The sequence below is a fragment of the Pieris napi genome, chromosome 15, assembly GCF_905475465.1.
Source record: "Pieris napi chromosome 15, ilPieNapi1.2, whole genome shotgun sequence".
NCBI lineage: Eukaryota > Metazoa > Arthropoda > Insecta > Lepidoptera > Pieridae > Pieris > Pieris napi.
The window spans coordinates 10,210,198-10,227,768 of record NC_062248.1 but is presented as its reverse complement, the minus strand read 5'-3'; the positions used below and the strand labels follow the sequence as shown (position 1 = coordinate 10,227,768).

The following is a 17,571-nucleotide window of genomic DNA, read 5'->3' as shown; positions in this document are numbered from 1 at the left end:
TCCCCGTTACAAAATATTTCTTTCAATGATTTCAATGAATACTATATAACAGTGGTTCCACAATCTCTCGCCAACGAGCTTGCGAGGAGAGGCTTCGGAATGATGCCGGCTGGCCCGTATCCGCTCCTTCCCTTGCCCCTTGCAAGTGCGAATCTGGATTTGCCAAAGTTCTACAAAACTCCAACGTCACCGATGGTAGCGAAACGCGGACTACAGACAGTACGAGTACACAACGGTGTCAAATTGTCCATACTCGGTAACTACATCGAGCTACCACAGTTTGTAATTGAAATATAAGTTTTATTTTGTTAGAACTTGCTTCTTGAGACCCCCATAATATGATTCGTGCCCAATACACAGGTTCTTCAAATAAAAAACAAAATATCATAAACAAGCTCTTTATTCCTAAATAAATAATCAACAGAAGTATGACTAGATTAAACTCTTGAAACAATTGATTCAATACAGTTTATGGAATAAAAACAGTTACAAGGTACGCTATCATAACTAAACAGTTTAATGTGTAATGCTAGGTTTATTTTAATGATATACAAATACAAATAGGTACTATTTAATATTTTGATGATTTATTTTAAAGTAAAAATGCATATAATAAATGTTTGAGGCATGAAAAGCATGTTATTTTTTCGTCTATCGATTTAGTCCGATTTTGAAAATAAATATATATTTACGCTAATTAAAATCTTTGGCAACACAGAAATCTATTTGTGGTATAGGTTTGTAAAAATATAAATCCAAATGAAATTGAATGAAACCTTATCAAAAATAGTTTTCGCTTTCGTCTAAGTGCTTTTGTCTAAGCTTCGTTAATATAAAACCATTTTTACTTGTTACTGAATTATATTGTTTTAATTATAAATATTATGTCATTAAGAAATTTTATTAAATAATATTTTAAGACGATCTTAATTTATATGAATACAAATGGAATAACGTTAGGAACCAAGTGCTAGCTAAAAACGCCTTAATCTTCATACATTCTTAAATTTAAATAATTATACTATAAATATATTTAAGTTTAAGTGGCAGGCTTCTCTAAATATAAAATTTATTAATATTTCATATTTGATTTTTAAAAATATAACAATCACGGAATACGGAAAAGTCACTAACAGAATTCTATTTTCTAACAAAAAACAAACTTATATCGAATTATTGCACTTAAATTAAGTACCAATACCGAATACACAAGGCCCTTCCACTCTTTATAAGTATTACTATCTTTTTCTTTCAGTATGCTATCAGCAGAGACAGCAACTGCTTTCGGTACCTCCCATATTGATCGGCTCTTGTACATTCAGACACTTCTCTCACTAAATCATCGTAACAGTTCAGTCACTACAGCCAGCCTGAAACCATTTTACCCGTAACTTTAGATTTGCCTTTGTCTGTCACCATTTTTGGAGCTGATGCTGGTTCAGGTGCAGGAGCTGGTTTAGGTTTGGGAGGCTTAGGTTTAGGCTCTTTAGGCTTTTCTTCTTTAGGTGGAACTTTCGGATTATCCTCTTTGGGGACTTCCTTTGCTTCCTCTGCGTTTTCTTTATCTTTCTTGCTATCAGATCTAGATGCACTATGATCTTTTTCTAACGTAGCCGCTGATAGGATTTGTTCTGGTTTTTCTGATTTCGAATGTAAACTTGGTGTGGGTGTGATGGGTTTTTGTAAATTAGAGTCTTCTTCTTTGGTTATGTATAAGCTTTTGGATGGTGATTCGGGTTCATTTTCTATCTGGATAACGTGTTCTTTCTTTTCGACTCTTGCTTCAGAGCCTGGTGATCCTGTGCTAGGTTCTCCTGCTGGCTGTGTTGCATCTTTTTGATTGGATCCACCTGGGCTTGAGGGACCACCTGGAAATATTATAATCGAATCGAATAACTATAATGTTTACGTATTAGCGAGTTTGTTTGACAAGTTAGTCTGTAAAGTGTCTGTGTATGTTATAAACCAATTTCAACTATTTATTAAAGTGATGAATTAACAAGAAATTGTAGGATATGTCTGGAAGAGTATTCCATAAATTAGAAAGAAGGGTGCAGAAAAGAAGAAGCATCGGGGAGGTCGAAAGGAGAAATTTAAAGTTTTGTTAATATTACCAATTCCTTTCTCTTCGATGTGTGCTTGAACTTTAATTTCGTTTTGTTTCAGGTTCTCATCACCTGATGGTACTGGTATTGGTATTGGTATTGGTATTTTGGGTCTAAATGGTGGAGCTGAAAGTCAGATTATTGTGATGAATTTAAAATTTAATTGTTGTACTATGGCAGTGCATATTATATTACTTAAAATATAAATGGTGTGTATGAATTAGATTTTAAACAATTGCATTGTTTTCCGGACTATGTATACGGCATATGCATGGTAGTCAAATAGATAGAATTTTTTCGAATAATAAATAGTATAAAGTACTGGATTTTTCTGTATGTATATGAGATGTACGTTTTTGACGTGATAACGTCTTTAAAATCGTTTTAGTCGGGTGACATGTTCAGAAACTTGTGTCACACCAAAACCTCACGAGCGCGATCGCAGGTATAACGAGAGAGAGACGGACCGATCTCCCGTCTCATCTCGAGCGCTGCCGGTCATTCCGTGAATGTATGAAGAAAAATGTATATCATAGTCGAATAAGTAAACTTGTCATTTTACACCCGAAATTTATCATCAAAAGTGTGAATAAAACGATAGATGTAATTTAAAATTTGAAAAAATTGTTGTCTTCATTAATTTCTTACTTCCCAAAAACTTATATCACCAATAAGACGTTATCACGTAAACATCTCGATCGTAAACCTACTTTACAAACAACCAATATTTTTTGAAAACTCTTTTGAATTCCTGCATTTTAACAAATTTTAAGACCCTGTTTTACTGTCAGGCTTTTTCGTGCAAGCCGGCGTTCATAGTTTAATAGATGTTGTCACATCAAAAACTTATTTTCTTAAGCTAATAAGTTACTTACTCTTAATCTTAACTTTTCCAGATGCCGTTTCGTCTTCAATGCTGAAGTCTTTCTCTGAAATGCCACTCTTCTCTCGTTCGCTGAAGTCTGATTTGATCTTGCTTCTCATGAACTTAGCGTATGCGACTCGCGTTGTTGGCGTTACATCCGATAGTTTAGGGTTAAACTCTGAACATTGAGAAAATATGATATATTATATACATTAGTAGGGATGGAGCTTTATACGTGTTGGATCAGTTCTATACATAGTGCATTATAAAAACATCTTAATATAATAAGAAAAATCGGTGATACAATAGTAATGTCATTTACCAAAATCGAATAAACTGACGATAAGTGAGAAGTCAAAATAGTGCTTTTGAGCGTTGAACTTTTTTTTTTTTAAAGACAATTCACACCAATTGACCTGGTCCCATGCTAAGCTGGTGAAGAAGCTTGTGTTATGGGGACTAGGCGACACATACATACACACTATAGATAGATATAAATATAAATACATATTTAAACACTCAAGACCTAAGCACAACACCAAATGCTCATCACATCGATGTTCGTCTCAGCAGGGGATCGAACCCGGGACCCATGGTTTCGGAGTCAGGGGTACTAACCACTAGACCAATGTCTTGTTTTAACTTTATTAGTATCAATCATTTTTGGCTATAGCAATTATCACTATTTATGTTTGTGAATTATTATATTTAGAAACGAGATCTTACCTAACAATTTCTGTGGATCGATTGTTCTATCTTTAACATTATCAAGGATATGCGCGCGTAGTGACTGCCTGCTGCGTTTAGTTTCAGCTTCAGAAGTACTTCCGATTGGATCTCTTCGTATAGTGTTCGTTCTGACCGCCGCATTCCAATCTTTCTTTTTACTAAAATTTATAAAAGAAATATTTATCATTTTATAAAAAGACTCGATTTATTATAGTTTTTGTTTGTTCGGCTTTGATTGATTGTTTTATTTATTAGAGTTTAGACTCCGACCATTTCTTACCAATATATAAAACAAATATATGGGTGTAATACGCCCATCCAGTCTGTAAAAGTCATGTTTAATCTACCAAAAAAACGTACAGAAAAGGATAAAAAATACAATTTTTCGATTCGGAAACCACATAATTAACCTAAAATTTGCTATTAGTTTCATATAAAAGAAAAGAAAAACTCTGTTTTATACATAATAAAAGGGATGTTGATTTTGATGTTAAAAAAGAAAGTGCCCCACACTAGGATTCTCTGTTTCGTGGGCAGCCAGTCTTTTCTTTTGACATAATAATTTCTACATAACACTTACAATTTTATAACTAAACTACTGTTGTACAATAAGAATACACTCCGTTTTAGCATAGGACATGTTAAGAAGGTGTATTTTAAAATTGTTAGTTATCATACAAAACAATTTCTGGATCTATATCGTTGAATACTTTTACTTACTTTTCAGGGCTTCCCTTTCTGACAATGGCCTTAGCAATTTGACTGAACACGTCCTTAGGTTTGCTCTCTTTGGATATAACATCCTTGATAATACCTTCGACTATACCAATCTGGAAGTCTTTGAGGATTCGCCTCTCCATCACTTTACCCTTCTTTCCAGAAACTAAAATATAAATATACCTTAATTACAAACTCTTCAGAAGATAATCTAGATATGGATGTAGTAAAACTAACTGAGCCACGTAAAATAAAAAAATCAATGGCAAATAACAACATTTTTAGGTCTGGGCCTCAGATTTCTGTATCTGTTTCAAGATTTTGTCAATCTAATAGGCAAGGAGGTCAGTCTTCTGTGCCTGTCGCACGCCGTATACTTTTTGGGTCTAAGGCAAGCCGGTTTCCTCACGATGTTTTTCCTCGAGTGAATGTTAAATGAATCGAAAGAAAATCCATTGGTGCACAGCCGGACTCGAACCTACGGCCTCAGAGATGAGAGTCAGACGCTGAAGCCACTAGGCCAACACTGCACAGAGCTATGTTAGGCAAGATAAATTTACGAACATAAAATTGTAATTAATTTTAGTCAATTCATATATTTAATCAAAATTAAATTGTACATTTATGTAATATTGTTATCTCACTCACTTGTGGTCTCATTCATATTAATCCTCGGTGTCTTCATGCCATTATTTGCAAGTATATCAATCAATTCAAACCGCAATGTCGATATATCCTGTCGTATCTCCATCACATCGTCTTCAGTAACACCGACTTCATCTCTCGCCCGCTGTTCAGCCGTAACATACCGACGGACCAACACACGCATGACAGATTCGTGTTGTAGCCGTGCTTTTTCGCGAGATTTATTCTAAGTAAGTAAGTATTATTTAATGATTTAATTTTGATTCACGAGATTCATATATAGCGGTCGGACTCTGAATTTTACGCTTTCATATTAATTTAATTAGCCGTACAATTAACAACCTAGCCTCTTAACTTAACAGCGCCGTTTGACTAGCGGCCCCACGTTGGGAAACACTGGTCAGGCAAGCCGGTTTCCTTCACCGTTCGAGCGAATGTTAAATGTGACTATTAGACTGAAAGTTCATTGGTGCACAGCCGGGGATCGAACCTATAACCTCAGGGAAGAGAGTCGCTCGCTAAAGCCACTAGATCAACACTGCGCTAAATAAATAAGTGTTAGTAATTATTATTGTAAGCTTAAAATAACTTTTCAATATTTCGTCCTTATATCTCTCGTAAGACTTTAAAAATAAATATAATTGACAGAACATTCCTTAAGATAATAAGACAATGTTTAAATATCATTGGCATATGTCAATTAGCTACGCCCCGGCGATTAAGCCGTCTTAATTTGGTCGCATAATATCCTTATTACCACCAATTTCAAAAAAACAAAAAAATTATTCAAATTACTCATTGTACTTACAATAACCGAGCCCCTTTCCCGTTCATTACATATTTTATTAATCCAGCCTGTGACGTGCTTCGGCGTGGGGATGATGTTGAATGGTGGAGGCACCGTGTCTCCATCTTCAAAGTACGACATCCAGAGGTTACTGCGAGCGAATTTCCATTCAATATCTGATCTTTCCTACAAAGGGAAATATATATTTCGTTAGGATCTATATCTTGCGTACCTGGGCCACGTGTGGATGGCGCAACCACCTCATTCAATCAATCATCAAAATCCAAGGTAAACGGCGTGTTGGTGGAAGGAAAAAATCATGGCTTTATTTCGTAAGGGAGTGGATTGCGGAAGAGTTGCTGAATCTGGTACAGAACAAGAGACGCTTTACTTGTGCCAAATGCAGCAAGAGACTGACAGCCAACCTACAGTAAAGAAGAGGAATAAAAAGAAGAAGGATCTATATCTAAGGCATATACAAGTTAATTGACTATATTATAACTCCAATTCGAGGGCTTTAAGTAACCGTGGTCACTGTAAATGTCGATTTATATAAAATTAGTATTCCGTTTCACAGTACCAGTGGAGTCTTACGATAAATATATACAACGATAAATTGCATCATTATTGAATGTGTATGAGAAAAATAGCCTCGTAATATGTGTATTATTAGAATCAAGAACATCAATTTTATGACTTTGTTCGATTATAGGCAAATATAATTTTATATGATGTACCATAAGGAAATAATGATACTAAAATGTTTTACTAAGGTATTATCTAAACAACAAGATACATGACAATCAATTCTAACATAATATTATGATCGCTGTATCAAAACCTCTATACCACCGATATATAACCACCGACTACATACCTTTGAAAAGCATACGACTTTTTTAAAGAACATCATATTACAGGCACATCTAATATTAAGTGATGGCCAGTGAGCTCGCAAGTGCGTTGCTGGCCTTTTAAGTACTACTACTTCCATTCGATGTAAGTCATAACTTAGCGAAATTAGTGAGTGACAAAATTAAGAAATTTGACTTGTTATAATTCTTAAAATACTGTTTTCAATTGAATTAAATTAAAATATACTGTGTTATTAGTTAGAAGTTATAGGGGGTCGAAAATGACCCGAACTGTTTTGAGAAAGGCCTGGTAATGGTATAACCCAGATATTGTTTGTCCATTTAATTAATTTTGTGCTGATACATTAAATTCAATAAATACGGCAGATACTTACGGAAATAATTTGATAAGAGTTCGACATCATAGCGATGAGCATGTTAAGCAGTACAATGATGTTGATAACGGAGTAGGAACCGAATGTGAGAAGCGCCCAGAACCGAGTGAAGCTTTTGATGCCAGTCAACTCGAAGCAGGTCAGATCCACAAGACCAAAGGACGCCCAGAAGAGAGATTGGGATGTTTCGAATAAACTGTAAAAAACATATTTTTAGTAACTTTAAAAATGATTTGAATCTTCAACACTGACGAAATCATCCATCCTTGAAATACTAACACTACCGGGAATCTCAGATTAAATTAGCAACAATTGTTGTGTGAAAGTTTAATCATTAAAGAAGCAAAAGAAGAGGTTAACACTTCGTCTTGTTATTTTTTCCTTGAGGTCCTTCAATTAATTATTCAAGGCAAGGCATGTAGAAGAGACCTGGCTGAAGACGCACGTCAAGTATTAGCTTTGGTCAAAACACCAAGTCAGGAGTGCGGCATCTAAAAGTCAAGTAGCAATGATGATCGAAAGACGATGGCACTATAAAGAGGACGAGAGATAAATTTGTGCTTAAAAAAATACAAATCTACACGCCATTATGACTGGCTATATGTGAACATATTAAAATTGTATCACCGTATATTTTACCTAAACCATATTCGAGCAAAATGGTTATTATTATATTATTTGTACTAACTACCCTGTAAACAAAATTTATTGATTCACAAAAATACATACACTACCCTTACAGCCTTGCGATTCTGTAACTCACTTTTCGAACTCACAAAGCGGTTTTCACAGCGGCGGTCGCGCTCAAATCAGTCGTAAAGCGGTCATTTTACATTTGGCATTCTGATAAACGATAAACTACAACCTCCCTCCTTATCAGAATGCCGAATCATAAAATGACTGCTTCATGACTGATTTGAGCGCGACCGCCGCTGTGAGAGTTCGAAAAGTGAGTTACAGAATCGCACGGCAGTAGGTACTAAGCTAATGCGATAATGTCGAAAAATAAAATTTAAGATACACAATATACTGTGTATGTGTGTATGTCTACGAACATATGACGATGTCGATAGTGTGAGACAGCATACAGTAGGCGCAACGTTTATTTTTAAAAGTTAACTAGTTAACCGGCAATTTATTTCAATAAATCAAGTAACGTGAATATATCTCACTTAGCGTAACGTCTCCAAATGGTACAGGCCCTTTCTTGATTATCGAAGTCGGGAAGATCTCCATTCGGCAAATGATAGCATTTGTTTTTTTCCAACTCCGCGTAGTACCACATCAGCTGGTTCAGACCTGCATATTAATAACTAATTTCGAATGTCGTGGTTTGAATATAAAAAAAAATGCGTGCGTACAAAGTATTCATGTCAAAAGTGAAACTTCTTTGGCAAATTAATTTTTAAGTCTTGTTCAAACACAAATCTAAAACTTTAGATTTCCGAGACTTAGAGGGAGGGAAAAAGGAAGATATGTTAGGAATTTAATTAATTTAATTGTCATTAAAATATTAAGTGTCGAAAATTCATACAAATTATATTTTTTTAAATTTCTTTCCTCGATAATAATAACACGTGGCATTTTAATTTACAATTCGTCGTTTGAGATTTCAATAAATTATTTTGCATAAAACATGAAATACTAAAAAAATATATAAATAAATTTCATAAATTCTCTTTACGAAATTTTAATTTTAAAAATAAGATTTCTATAAGGTAATTCGCCCTTCTCACTCTCTCTCTCAATCGGTCTCAATCGCTCTCTCCCTTTTCTTCGACAAAACGCTGCACATCTCCGTGACGCGCTCATGCGCCTAAAGAAGGTTCACTTCATAACTATTAAATATCTGATATGATATTGTTTATCATGGGGCTTACAATCGGGGGTGACAATGCGACATATCAAACTATAATCTATAATACGAGTATTAAAATTGATATGATTATTTTATAAATTTTATTGAGGGTGATCCATAATTTATTGATATATTTGATTACATATCTTTGTTCACTGTAGTTTTCATATAACGCTAGTTTAAATGCATTTAAAATTGTTTTCTGATATTGATTGTTGCTTATGGTAAAATATAGTCTGTGATGAAAAAGAAGTATTTGATATCAGTCTAATCTCTCTCCTTCCTGTCTCTCTTTTCATTGTTCCTATACTTCTGTCCTTATCCCTGATACCACTGAAAATAGTGCGCCTTTTTTCGCTATATAGTCAAGAATATATTAAGGTATGTACTCAGGGCTCGCTTACTGTTAAAAAAGTATGTATAAGTATGTAAGAATCGTTCTTTGTGGTATAATATATTAATTTAAAAACAAATATTGTCATTAGTTTATACTAGCGACATCCCTGTGTGACTAAATACTTTTCCAGCCTACAAATTTGTTATACAAGACTAGAACATAATTTTTAAGCCATTGCATAGCTTCTATCGCGGGCCTTGAGCGTGGAAACCGAATCCAGAAATTCCGTAACAAAATAACCTAACACACGATGGTCGATGACGTAACGTGACGTCTCACATCGGGTGCAGCCGGTACGCGTTAGAGTGAGACAGACTATATAGGCGTGTTAGTCTGAGTCTGGTAGAGTGGTAGATTATAGAATTAATATCAAAGAATAAAAATACTGCATAATTAAAAAATTATAAATAATTATAATTGCATAAGTTGATAAAAAATGCTATGCAATAGCTTTACCGCGGCAGTCCCCGAGTGCCACACATTTTTTTTATAATTTCCTTGCGTTTCCGTAAAATAAATATCTTGATTTTAATACGAAAGCATTTTGTCCATGAACAATAAACGATATAGCTGGTGCGCGCGTAAATAAGACGTAACATTTCCCAAAGCTAATAATAAAAATCAGTTACTATGTATTGCCACTATTCGAATACATTCAATACAAAGTTATGTAGTACTTTATAGTTACAAGCAAGTAATAAATTATATGATAAAACGAAGTCGTATTTGTACGCAATATGAATTTATGCCCCATTGTGGCTCTATAAATTGTATTCTGTGACAATATTGAGATAAATATACCTTTTACCTGAAACTATGACCTTTCACTATAAAACTAAACATTTGATAGATAGTTATACCGTAGCGAATCTTTAAATTAAAGGCAAATGCGATATCTATAATTTAAGTTTTTAGGTCTGGGCCTCAGATTTCTAAATCTGTTTCATGATCATTCTAATAGCACAGTGCCATCAGCCTGCCTGACCATGCCGTGACTTTTTGGGTTGGCAAGCCGGTTTCCTCACGATGTTCTCCTTCACCGTTCGAGCGAATGTTAAATGCGCACAGAAAGAAAGTCCATTCCGGGGATCGAATCTACGACCTCAGGGATGAGAGTCGCACGCCTAGGCCAACACTGTATATGTTATATATATATATATATATATAAATATATAGGTAGCAGTTGTAATGTGTACTTAAACTCTCAGTTATTATGTTGAATAAAAAATTCTATTTTTTTTTAGTTTTAGAGGCATTGTTTCATGTTTTCCAAGATTTATCATCTGTTTCTTTTCAATAGAGGACAGAAAGAGACGTAAGAGATCTCTTCATAAAGAGTGCTTAAACTGATTTTCTCACTATGCTATATGTGTGTTAAAATATAAAAAATTTAAGTAAAGATGCGCTCTTTTGTGAATGGTCAACTTTTCGTAATTAATAATCTTACCACATCCAAAAGCGAACAGCACCAACATATAAACGAAGAAGAACTTCATAATATCCAATATCATTCTGCCGAGGGAGACCTGGAGGGGACCAAGATGAGGGTTGATAGAGAAGATGTGGACCAGTTTCAGAAAGGAGAATATCATGCCGGCTGCAAAAGCACCTTCGGAGAGGAGCATCGGGTCAAAAGAGTCCCAACGCTCTCGAGGGTACCACGGGTCCTTGCCACTTTTGTAGTCGCGCTGTTGAAAGGTCATTTTGATATAGACACAGTAGGTAACACAGTGTACACTTATGAACGTAAATAAAGAAATACATATTAAATGCTTCTAATTTTCATTTACTGCCAGTTCTCAAGGTCGTAGAACGGACGAGAAGAACTGGCAATAAACTCTCCACCACTCTTTTTAATCGCCAAGTTTTATGACACAATGTTCATAGTTTTTATTGTGTTAGTTGAAATTGTCCTAAATATTATATTAGTAGGCTAGGTTAGGTAAATTAAATTATAAAAATTATTGTTAATTATTAAATTACCACCGCACTGCAAGAAAACAACAATCCAGCCTGGTAGATTATAACAAACAACGTATATGGCGGGAGAACGTTGAGGTATTTGCTACTGCGGCTAATAAATGGATTACTCAGTCAGTTATTAGACGGTAGCAAAACAAGCAAGTTGAAACACTACTTTTATATGCATTTGTCACGTTCCTAAACTAGATTGCTATGGTTACATTATATAAATCACCGCGGTTTGCTAATGTGACATATTATGATTTTATTATATTATTCTGTACCAAAAAATCCATGTTCTTAAACAGATAGAGAACTAGAAACCAAAACCAGCTCGTTATCTGATCTCAGCTTTCTTTCAGCATCTCCTAACTTCTACTTAATATTTACAATATTACAATTCAAAGCCATCATTAAAGTACAACAAAAAGTACTAATTACATAATACTCACTTGTACAATGTACCACGAAGAGAAACGCAGACAGATCCAAGCAATGTAAAACATGTTCGTGATGAAGTCCACCATATTCCAAAGATCGCTTATGTACTCCAATATACCGCCGTTCCATAGAGACCGGATCTCACCCCATATTAAACCTTTTTAGAAAAAAAAAGAAAAAAGAATGTTTACACTGTTTATACTGGACGCAGCTTTCTCTACGATATTTTTAAATTAAAATATTTGTATTGACTAGAATTCTTATAAAAAATTAAAAATACGTCAATAAGTCTATTGTAGCAGTGTGTGTTAGTGGTTTCAGCATGCGACTCTAATGCTGTGAGTTCGATTCCCGGCTGTGCACCAACGGACTTTCTTTCTATGTTCGCATTTAAGATTCGCTCGAATGGGGAAGGAAACCATCGTGAGGAAACCGGCTTGCCTTAGACCCAAAAAGTCGACAGCGTCGACAGCACAGGAGGCTGATCACCTACTTGCCTATTAGATTGACAAATGATCATGAAACAGATACAGAACTAAAAAGGTTGTAGCGCCACTGATTTATTTCGTTTAAATAAGTCTATTATATAAAAAATCGATTACGATTTTATGTCTATTAGATTATTATACTACAATTTACTTGCTATGTAGACGATGACGCAGAATTCTATTAGACCAGGTAGAGATCCTCTTTCGTGAGCTTTCCAATACTCCACCAACTCTTGCAGCCACGATATTCCTGAATATTCCAAAACGAGAAATTCCGCTCTTTGAGATGCCAACGATAGTAGAGCTGAAAATAAATTTTAGTCTTTGGATATTTTAAGGTTATACATACCTACTTTTGTATGTGAACTTTTTGTTTCACCATACGAAGTGTACACTGATTTTCAACTCCGCGCTCTCACAATTTATCAGGTGCGTGCGTATGTTTTTATATATAATTAAATTAAAATCTAAGTTGGAGGAAAGACGCTTGTACTTGAGTCATTTATCTATAATTATATATTAGTATATATGTCGCGGCAAACTAACGTAATTAGCCGTTCAATTAACAGCCTAGCCTTTTAACTAAACGGCGCTGTTTAACTAGCGACCTCAAAGATATTCAGCCGTAGCGTTTGTAACAACATTTAATAAACTGGCTGGCTAATGCTTAGCCCATTCGTACGATAGAGTCATTGTTTGGCAGAAATAAAAGAGATAAACATATATTAAAATGCTTGAGTCAAATTCACATTATTATTGTCACTACACTTAACCATTGTACTAGTTGCTTTTCATGAAACTTTGGAAAACACCATCAAAGTTGTGGTTTGCTGACGCCATATTGACAGTTTGAAGAGTTTCGTTTCGAGTTTGTGGGCGGAAGAAAGTGGAATTAAATTTAAATTAACAGTCAACAGGCTACGCAAGTAATAAAGCGTCATCGATTGAAGTCATTTGCCAAGCTGTTTGATCAACTGGCTGAACATCTTATAGGCCGCTAGTTAAACGGCGTCGTTTAGTTAAAAGGCCAGGCTGTTAATTGAACGGCAAATTAAGTTAGTTGGCTGGGACATATAATATATAGCACCCATTAGATTTGGTTGCTGGTTAGTTTACAAAAGTTGTTATGTAGAGCGTGGGCGGCGTATTTTCGTCATAATATTGGGAAGTTATTATATTTGATCACCCAGGACACTATATATATATATATATATATATATAGTTATTGATATATGAGAGAAAAAGATTAATATTAATAATTATTTAAAAATAAAAATACGTTCGTAATATTCAAGTGGTATCAAATTTGTACTCACATAAAAACAACATGTATGATGAACTGTGACAAATGAATTTGACGAATGGCTTCTTCATAAATTGACCGTATTCCGATTCGGGGGACATCATGTATATTGAACAGTATATTGGGAACATAGCACCAAGTTTTGCCACCTGTAAATTATTAATAGTTCGTAAATCTAATATATAAAATTCTCGTGTCACAGTTTTCGTTGCCATACTCCTCCGAAACGGCTTGACCGATTTTGATAAAAAATTTTGTGCTTATCCGGTATCTATGAGAATCGGCCAACATCTATTTTTCATCCCCCTAAATGTTAGGGGTAGTCCACCCCTAAATTTTATTTTTTATTTTTTAGACAAAATTTTAAATTTCTATTTTTTTATGATACAGCAAAAAAAATACATACAACCCCTAACTTTCACCCCTCTACGATCAACCCCTATTTTTTTATTATAAATGATATACATGGCAAAACGACGTTTGCTGGGTCAGCTAGTGAAACTATGGAAAGTAAATCAAAGACGTGACTGTTTGTGATTCCAGCCGTTGCACCTGGACGTCTGGTGCAAGACACTTCTTGCCATGCACTACCCCTTTTTGGAAGCACCTGTCAGGTATTTCCGAACCGACTTGGGGATTAAGAAAAGAGCTTCAATACTTTAAACCTTAAAGCACTTGCAAACTTCTTGCACATTTCCATGGGCGGCGGTAAACACTTAACTTGAAACTTTAATATAATAACAAAAGAAAGTTTACTTATTAATAAAGCTAAAAATATATGAATTTATCTACGTAATTAATATGCGTTTAATTTACCTGAACACATTGTCCGACGATGTTTTTTCTTTTAAAACCTGGAAGACCTTCATACCAAATAGCACCGAGTAGCTGTTGTACGTTAGGATGTGCCACGAACTATAAATAATATATGTAATATATACAATGCTATATTATGTGATTGCCAAGTATTCATAAAATCGGAATTGAACGCCTTGGTTTCAGATATTTTTATGTTATCATTTTCTTTATAGGCAAGTAGGTGATCAGCCTTTGGTGTCTGACACCGCCGTTTTTTAAGTCATTTCAAAGTCTTTTAAAATTCGAACGCACACCTTGATCAACGCTACTCAATTTATTTTAGTATACATTATTTTCAATAAAAACTAAAAAGTTGAATAAGTATCGCAATACAGCGAGGAAATGCTGCCAGCGTTGAAGGTACACTGCCATAGGGACCCAACTATTTCAATTTGTTTTAATTATATTGTTAGCTTGTTCTAATATAATTAATGTGTGTATGTGTGTGTAAAATTCGTGATGTCATATTTTTTTTAATTTTATGCATACACCTTGTTTTAGATTTTATAAATCTATATATGTATATAAAAATGAAACCCGTTTTCCGTTGTCACGACATAACATGAAAACGGCTTCACCGATTTGGCCAATTCTTTTTTTATAATATTCTTTGAAGTACGAGGATGGTTCTTACGGAGAGAAAAATTAAAAAAATTGACTGAAAAAGTCTAAAAACAACACTTTTCTATATTCCCATAAATAATATTCGTAATAATACTTAAAAGTCAATTTGAACTTTAATACCATATCATAAAGTTCAATTGTTAGTGGAGGGGTTCCGGGAAGGTAAATTTTTATTTTTTGACATAATGTATTTGTTGTCTTATCAACTTTCTTTTTTTTATCTTAGCTAGACCGGTGTCCCGAATAGCAGAATAAGTATTTAAAAAAAATAAAGAATCGACTGTTAGGCGGTACGATGTTCGCCAGGCCAGCTAGTAAATAATAAATATGTTTTTACAGAACTAAATTATATGAGGAGAGATGAAATGAATACATACCATTTTCTGCTTATATTTAATAGCCAGTTTTAGCCTGCCCAAAGTCTGTCTCTCGCCAGGCTCCCAGCAGTCCATCTCCCAAGGATTATAGTTCAGCATAATTTCTAATTCGTGTGAGGTACGTGTGTGGTCAAGCAATGAGGTGGCAAATTCTTGTACTTGTTGTCTTAAGGCCTATGAAATAAATATTCACGGTCACCACATTATATGAGATAAGAAGATATTAATTAAGAGAAGAAGAATGAATAAATAAATATAGACTTTATTGCCAGGCTGTTTGTTTCTTTTAATTTGTCCAAGCAATATGAAAAATACTTTGCGACCTCATACGAATACATATATATTATATATATATTATATATATATTATATATATATATATGTTCATAAATGTTACGTTTCCTTAATATAATGATAATTTTAGTATAGTGTAATGTCTCACTGCAAAAAATATTTAGGGTTTATTTAATAAATTGGTACAAAGTTCAACATCACTTTTTACATCTATTTATTAAATACGTTATATCCAAACAATTAGTTTAAAAAAACTAGTAAATTATTTATTAAACTGTAAATTTAAAGGGCGGCAACACAGTCGCGAGCCTTCTGGCATTATTAGTGTCCATGAGCGGCGGTATCACTTAACATCGGGTGAGTCTGCTGCCCATTATATAAACATACCGTGAGCACTATCTCTTTAAAATTTGTTTACACTGAAATCATACCAATGTTTACCTTATATTCTACACGAAATTCAGTCTCCATATGACTAAGGTTGTTCAGCTCCCAGGATAGTTCAAAGGCAGTGAGGACGGGATCAGCAGAAGATAATGCGATAAGAGATGGAGAACTGAGAGCCCGGTAGGAGTTAATGCGGGCCTGCGAGTGACGGAGCGAATCCTCATTCGATGACTTCACACATTCGTCGCAACCGCACCTGATGGTATATTTAAAATAAGTTACTATTAACTTGTAAAAATATCATAGTACAAGGTTGTTTAAGGTTCTGGGAAACCGCTCTACTTAGGCGAGAGCTTTTATTTTAGTTATGAACTTTTCGAATAATAAATGAATTTTAAGAAATAACGTGTTGTCTACAATTTATCTAGACTGCACATTAATTTATTTTAATTATTTAGAGTCTTAGAAGCAAAACATGTCGTGTAATAATTGCTGTTTCTTATAGGCGAGCACTAACCAAAATAACTCATCGTAGAATTTATTTTATCTAAATATGCAATGCTTGAATTAAAAACAATAAATAAGTTTCGATCCTTCACTATAATTTTAATGGTTGACTCTAATTGAAAACACAATACAATAAAAATACTTCGATACAAAAAAAAGAAAACAACTCTTAACTGTCTAAATTCGTTTTTAATTCAATAACGTCGAGTTTTATGGAGCCAAAAAATAATTGAATTACAGCACATCAGCGCGGGGAATTAGCGATTTTATTAAATACTAGCTGACCTGGCAAACGTCGTTTTGCCATGTCGTAGAGGGGTGAAAATTAGGGGTTGTATACATACAAGATAAATTTATAAAAAAATACATTTTTTTAAAATTTATCTAAAAATTATAATTTAGGGGTTGACTACCCTTAACATTTAGGGGGATGAAAAATAGATGTTGTCCGATTCTCAGACATACCCAATATGCACACAAAATTTCATGAGAATCGGTCAAGCCGTTTCGGAGGAGTTTAACTACAAACACCGCGACACGAGAATTTTATATATTAGATTGTATATTTTACGAGTTATTTAAGTAAAAGGTATTTGACGTTAACTTCATTTTGTTCCGCTAAACACCGTATAGTGCGTCTCATCTCACGCTAAGCTAGAAGTTACGTTTGTTTTAGTCACTAGAAAAATCATGAATTTTGCTAGCCTAAGGCGCGCTCTTAAAACATCTTAATGAGAGTAGACAATTTAAAAGAGTGACGAAGAGTTTCTTGCCGTTATCCTCATCCGTTGTAGTCATTTAAGAACTGGCTTTTAATGTAATTTTTTTGTCTACTGTCGTTCATAAGTGTAAATTGCGTTACGTATATGAATTAATTATATTTTGCTGTTAACTCTAAAAGTAGACCAAGATTCTTTGATTCATATTAGCTCCAAAAAGGATGGAACAGACATATTATCCATGTATTAATTCACTGTTC

The 17,571-nt window shown here is 34.2% G+C and overlaps 1 protein-coding gene across 2 annotated transcripts in view; it reads right to left on the bottom strand.

Annotated features, from left to right (window-relative positions):
* Nucleotides 1-1,290: 1,290 nt before the first annotated feature.
* The window catches only part of LOC125056659 (transient receptor potential protein), a 39,846-nt gene continuing 23,565 nt past the window's right edge, over nt 1,291-17,571 (bottom strand). The window contains exons 6-21 of one of the 2 annotated variants that reach the window (XM_047659901.1): nt 16,140-16,341; nt 15,406-15,579; nt 14,363-14,461; nt 13,560-13,695; nt 12,395-12,547; nt 11,767-11,912; nt 10,800-11,040; nt 8,270-8,396; nt 7,098-7,293; nt 5,870-6,034; nt 5,065-5,287; nt 4,420-4,582; nt 3,697-3,857; nt 2,981-3,148; nt 2,115-2,231; nt 1,291-1,868 (exon numbers count right to left, since the gene is read on the bottom strand). In XM_047659901.1, coding sequence (XP_047515857.1) covers nt 1,360-1,868; nt 2,115-2,231; nt 2,981-3,148; nt 3,697-3,857; nt 4,420-4,582; nt 5,065-5,287; nt 5,870-6,034; nt 7,098-7,293; nt 8,270-8,396; nt 10,800-11,040; nt 11,767-11,912; nt 12,395-12,547; nt 13,560-13,695; nt 14,363-14,461; nt 15,406-15,579; nt 16,140-16,341 — 2,980 coding nt within the window. In that variant the 3' untranslated portion in view covers nt 1,291-1,359. The remainder of the gene's footprint in view (nt 1,869-2,114; nt 2,232-2,980; nt 3,149-3,696; nt 3,858-4,419; nt 4,583-5,064; nt 5,288-5,869; nt 6,035-7,097; nt 7,294-8,269; nt 8,397-10,799; nt 11,041-11,766; nt 11,913-12,394; nt 12,548-13,559; nt 13,696-14,362; nt 14,462-15,405; nt 15,580-16,139; nt 16,342-17,571) is intronic. The other variant, XM_047659902.1, reaches the window with a different exon arrangement.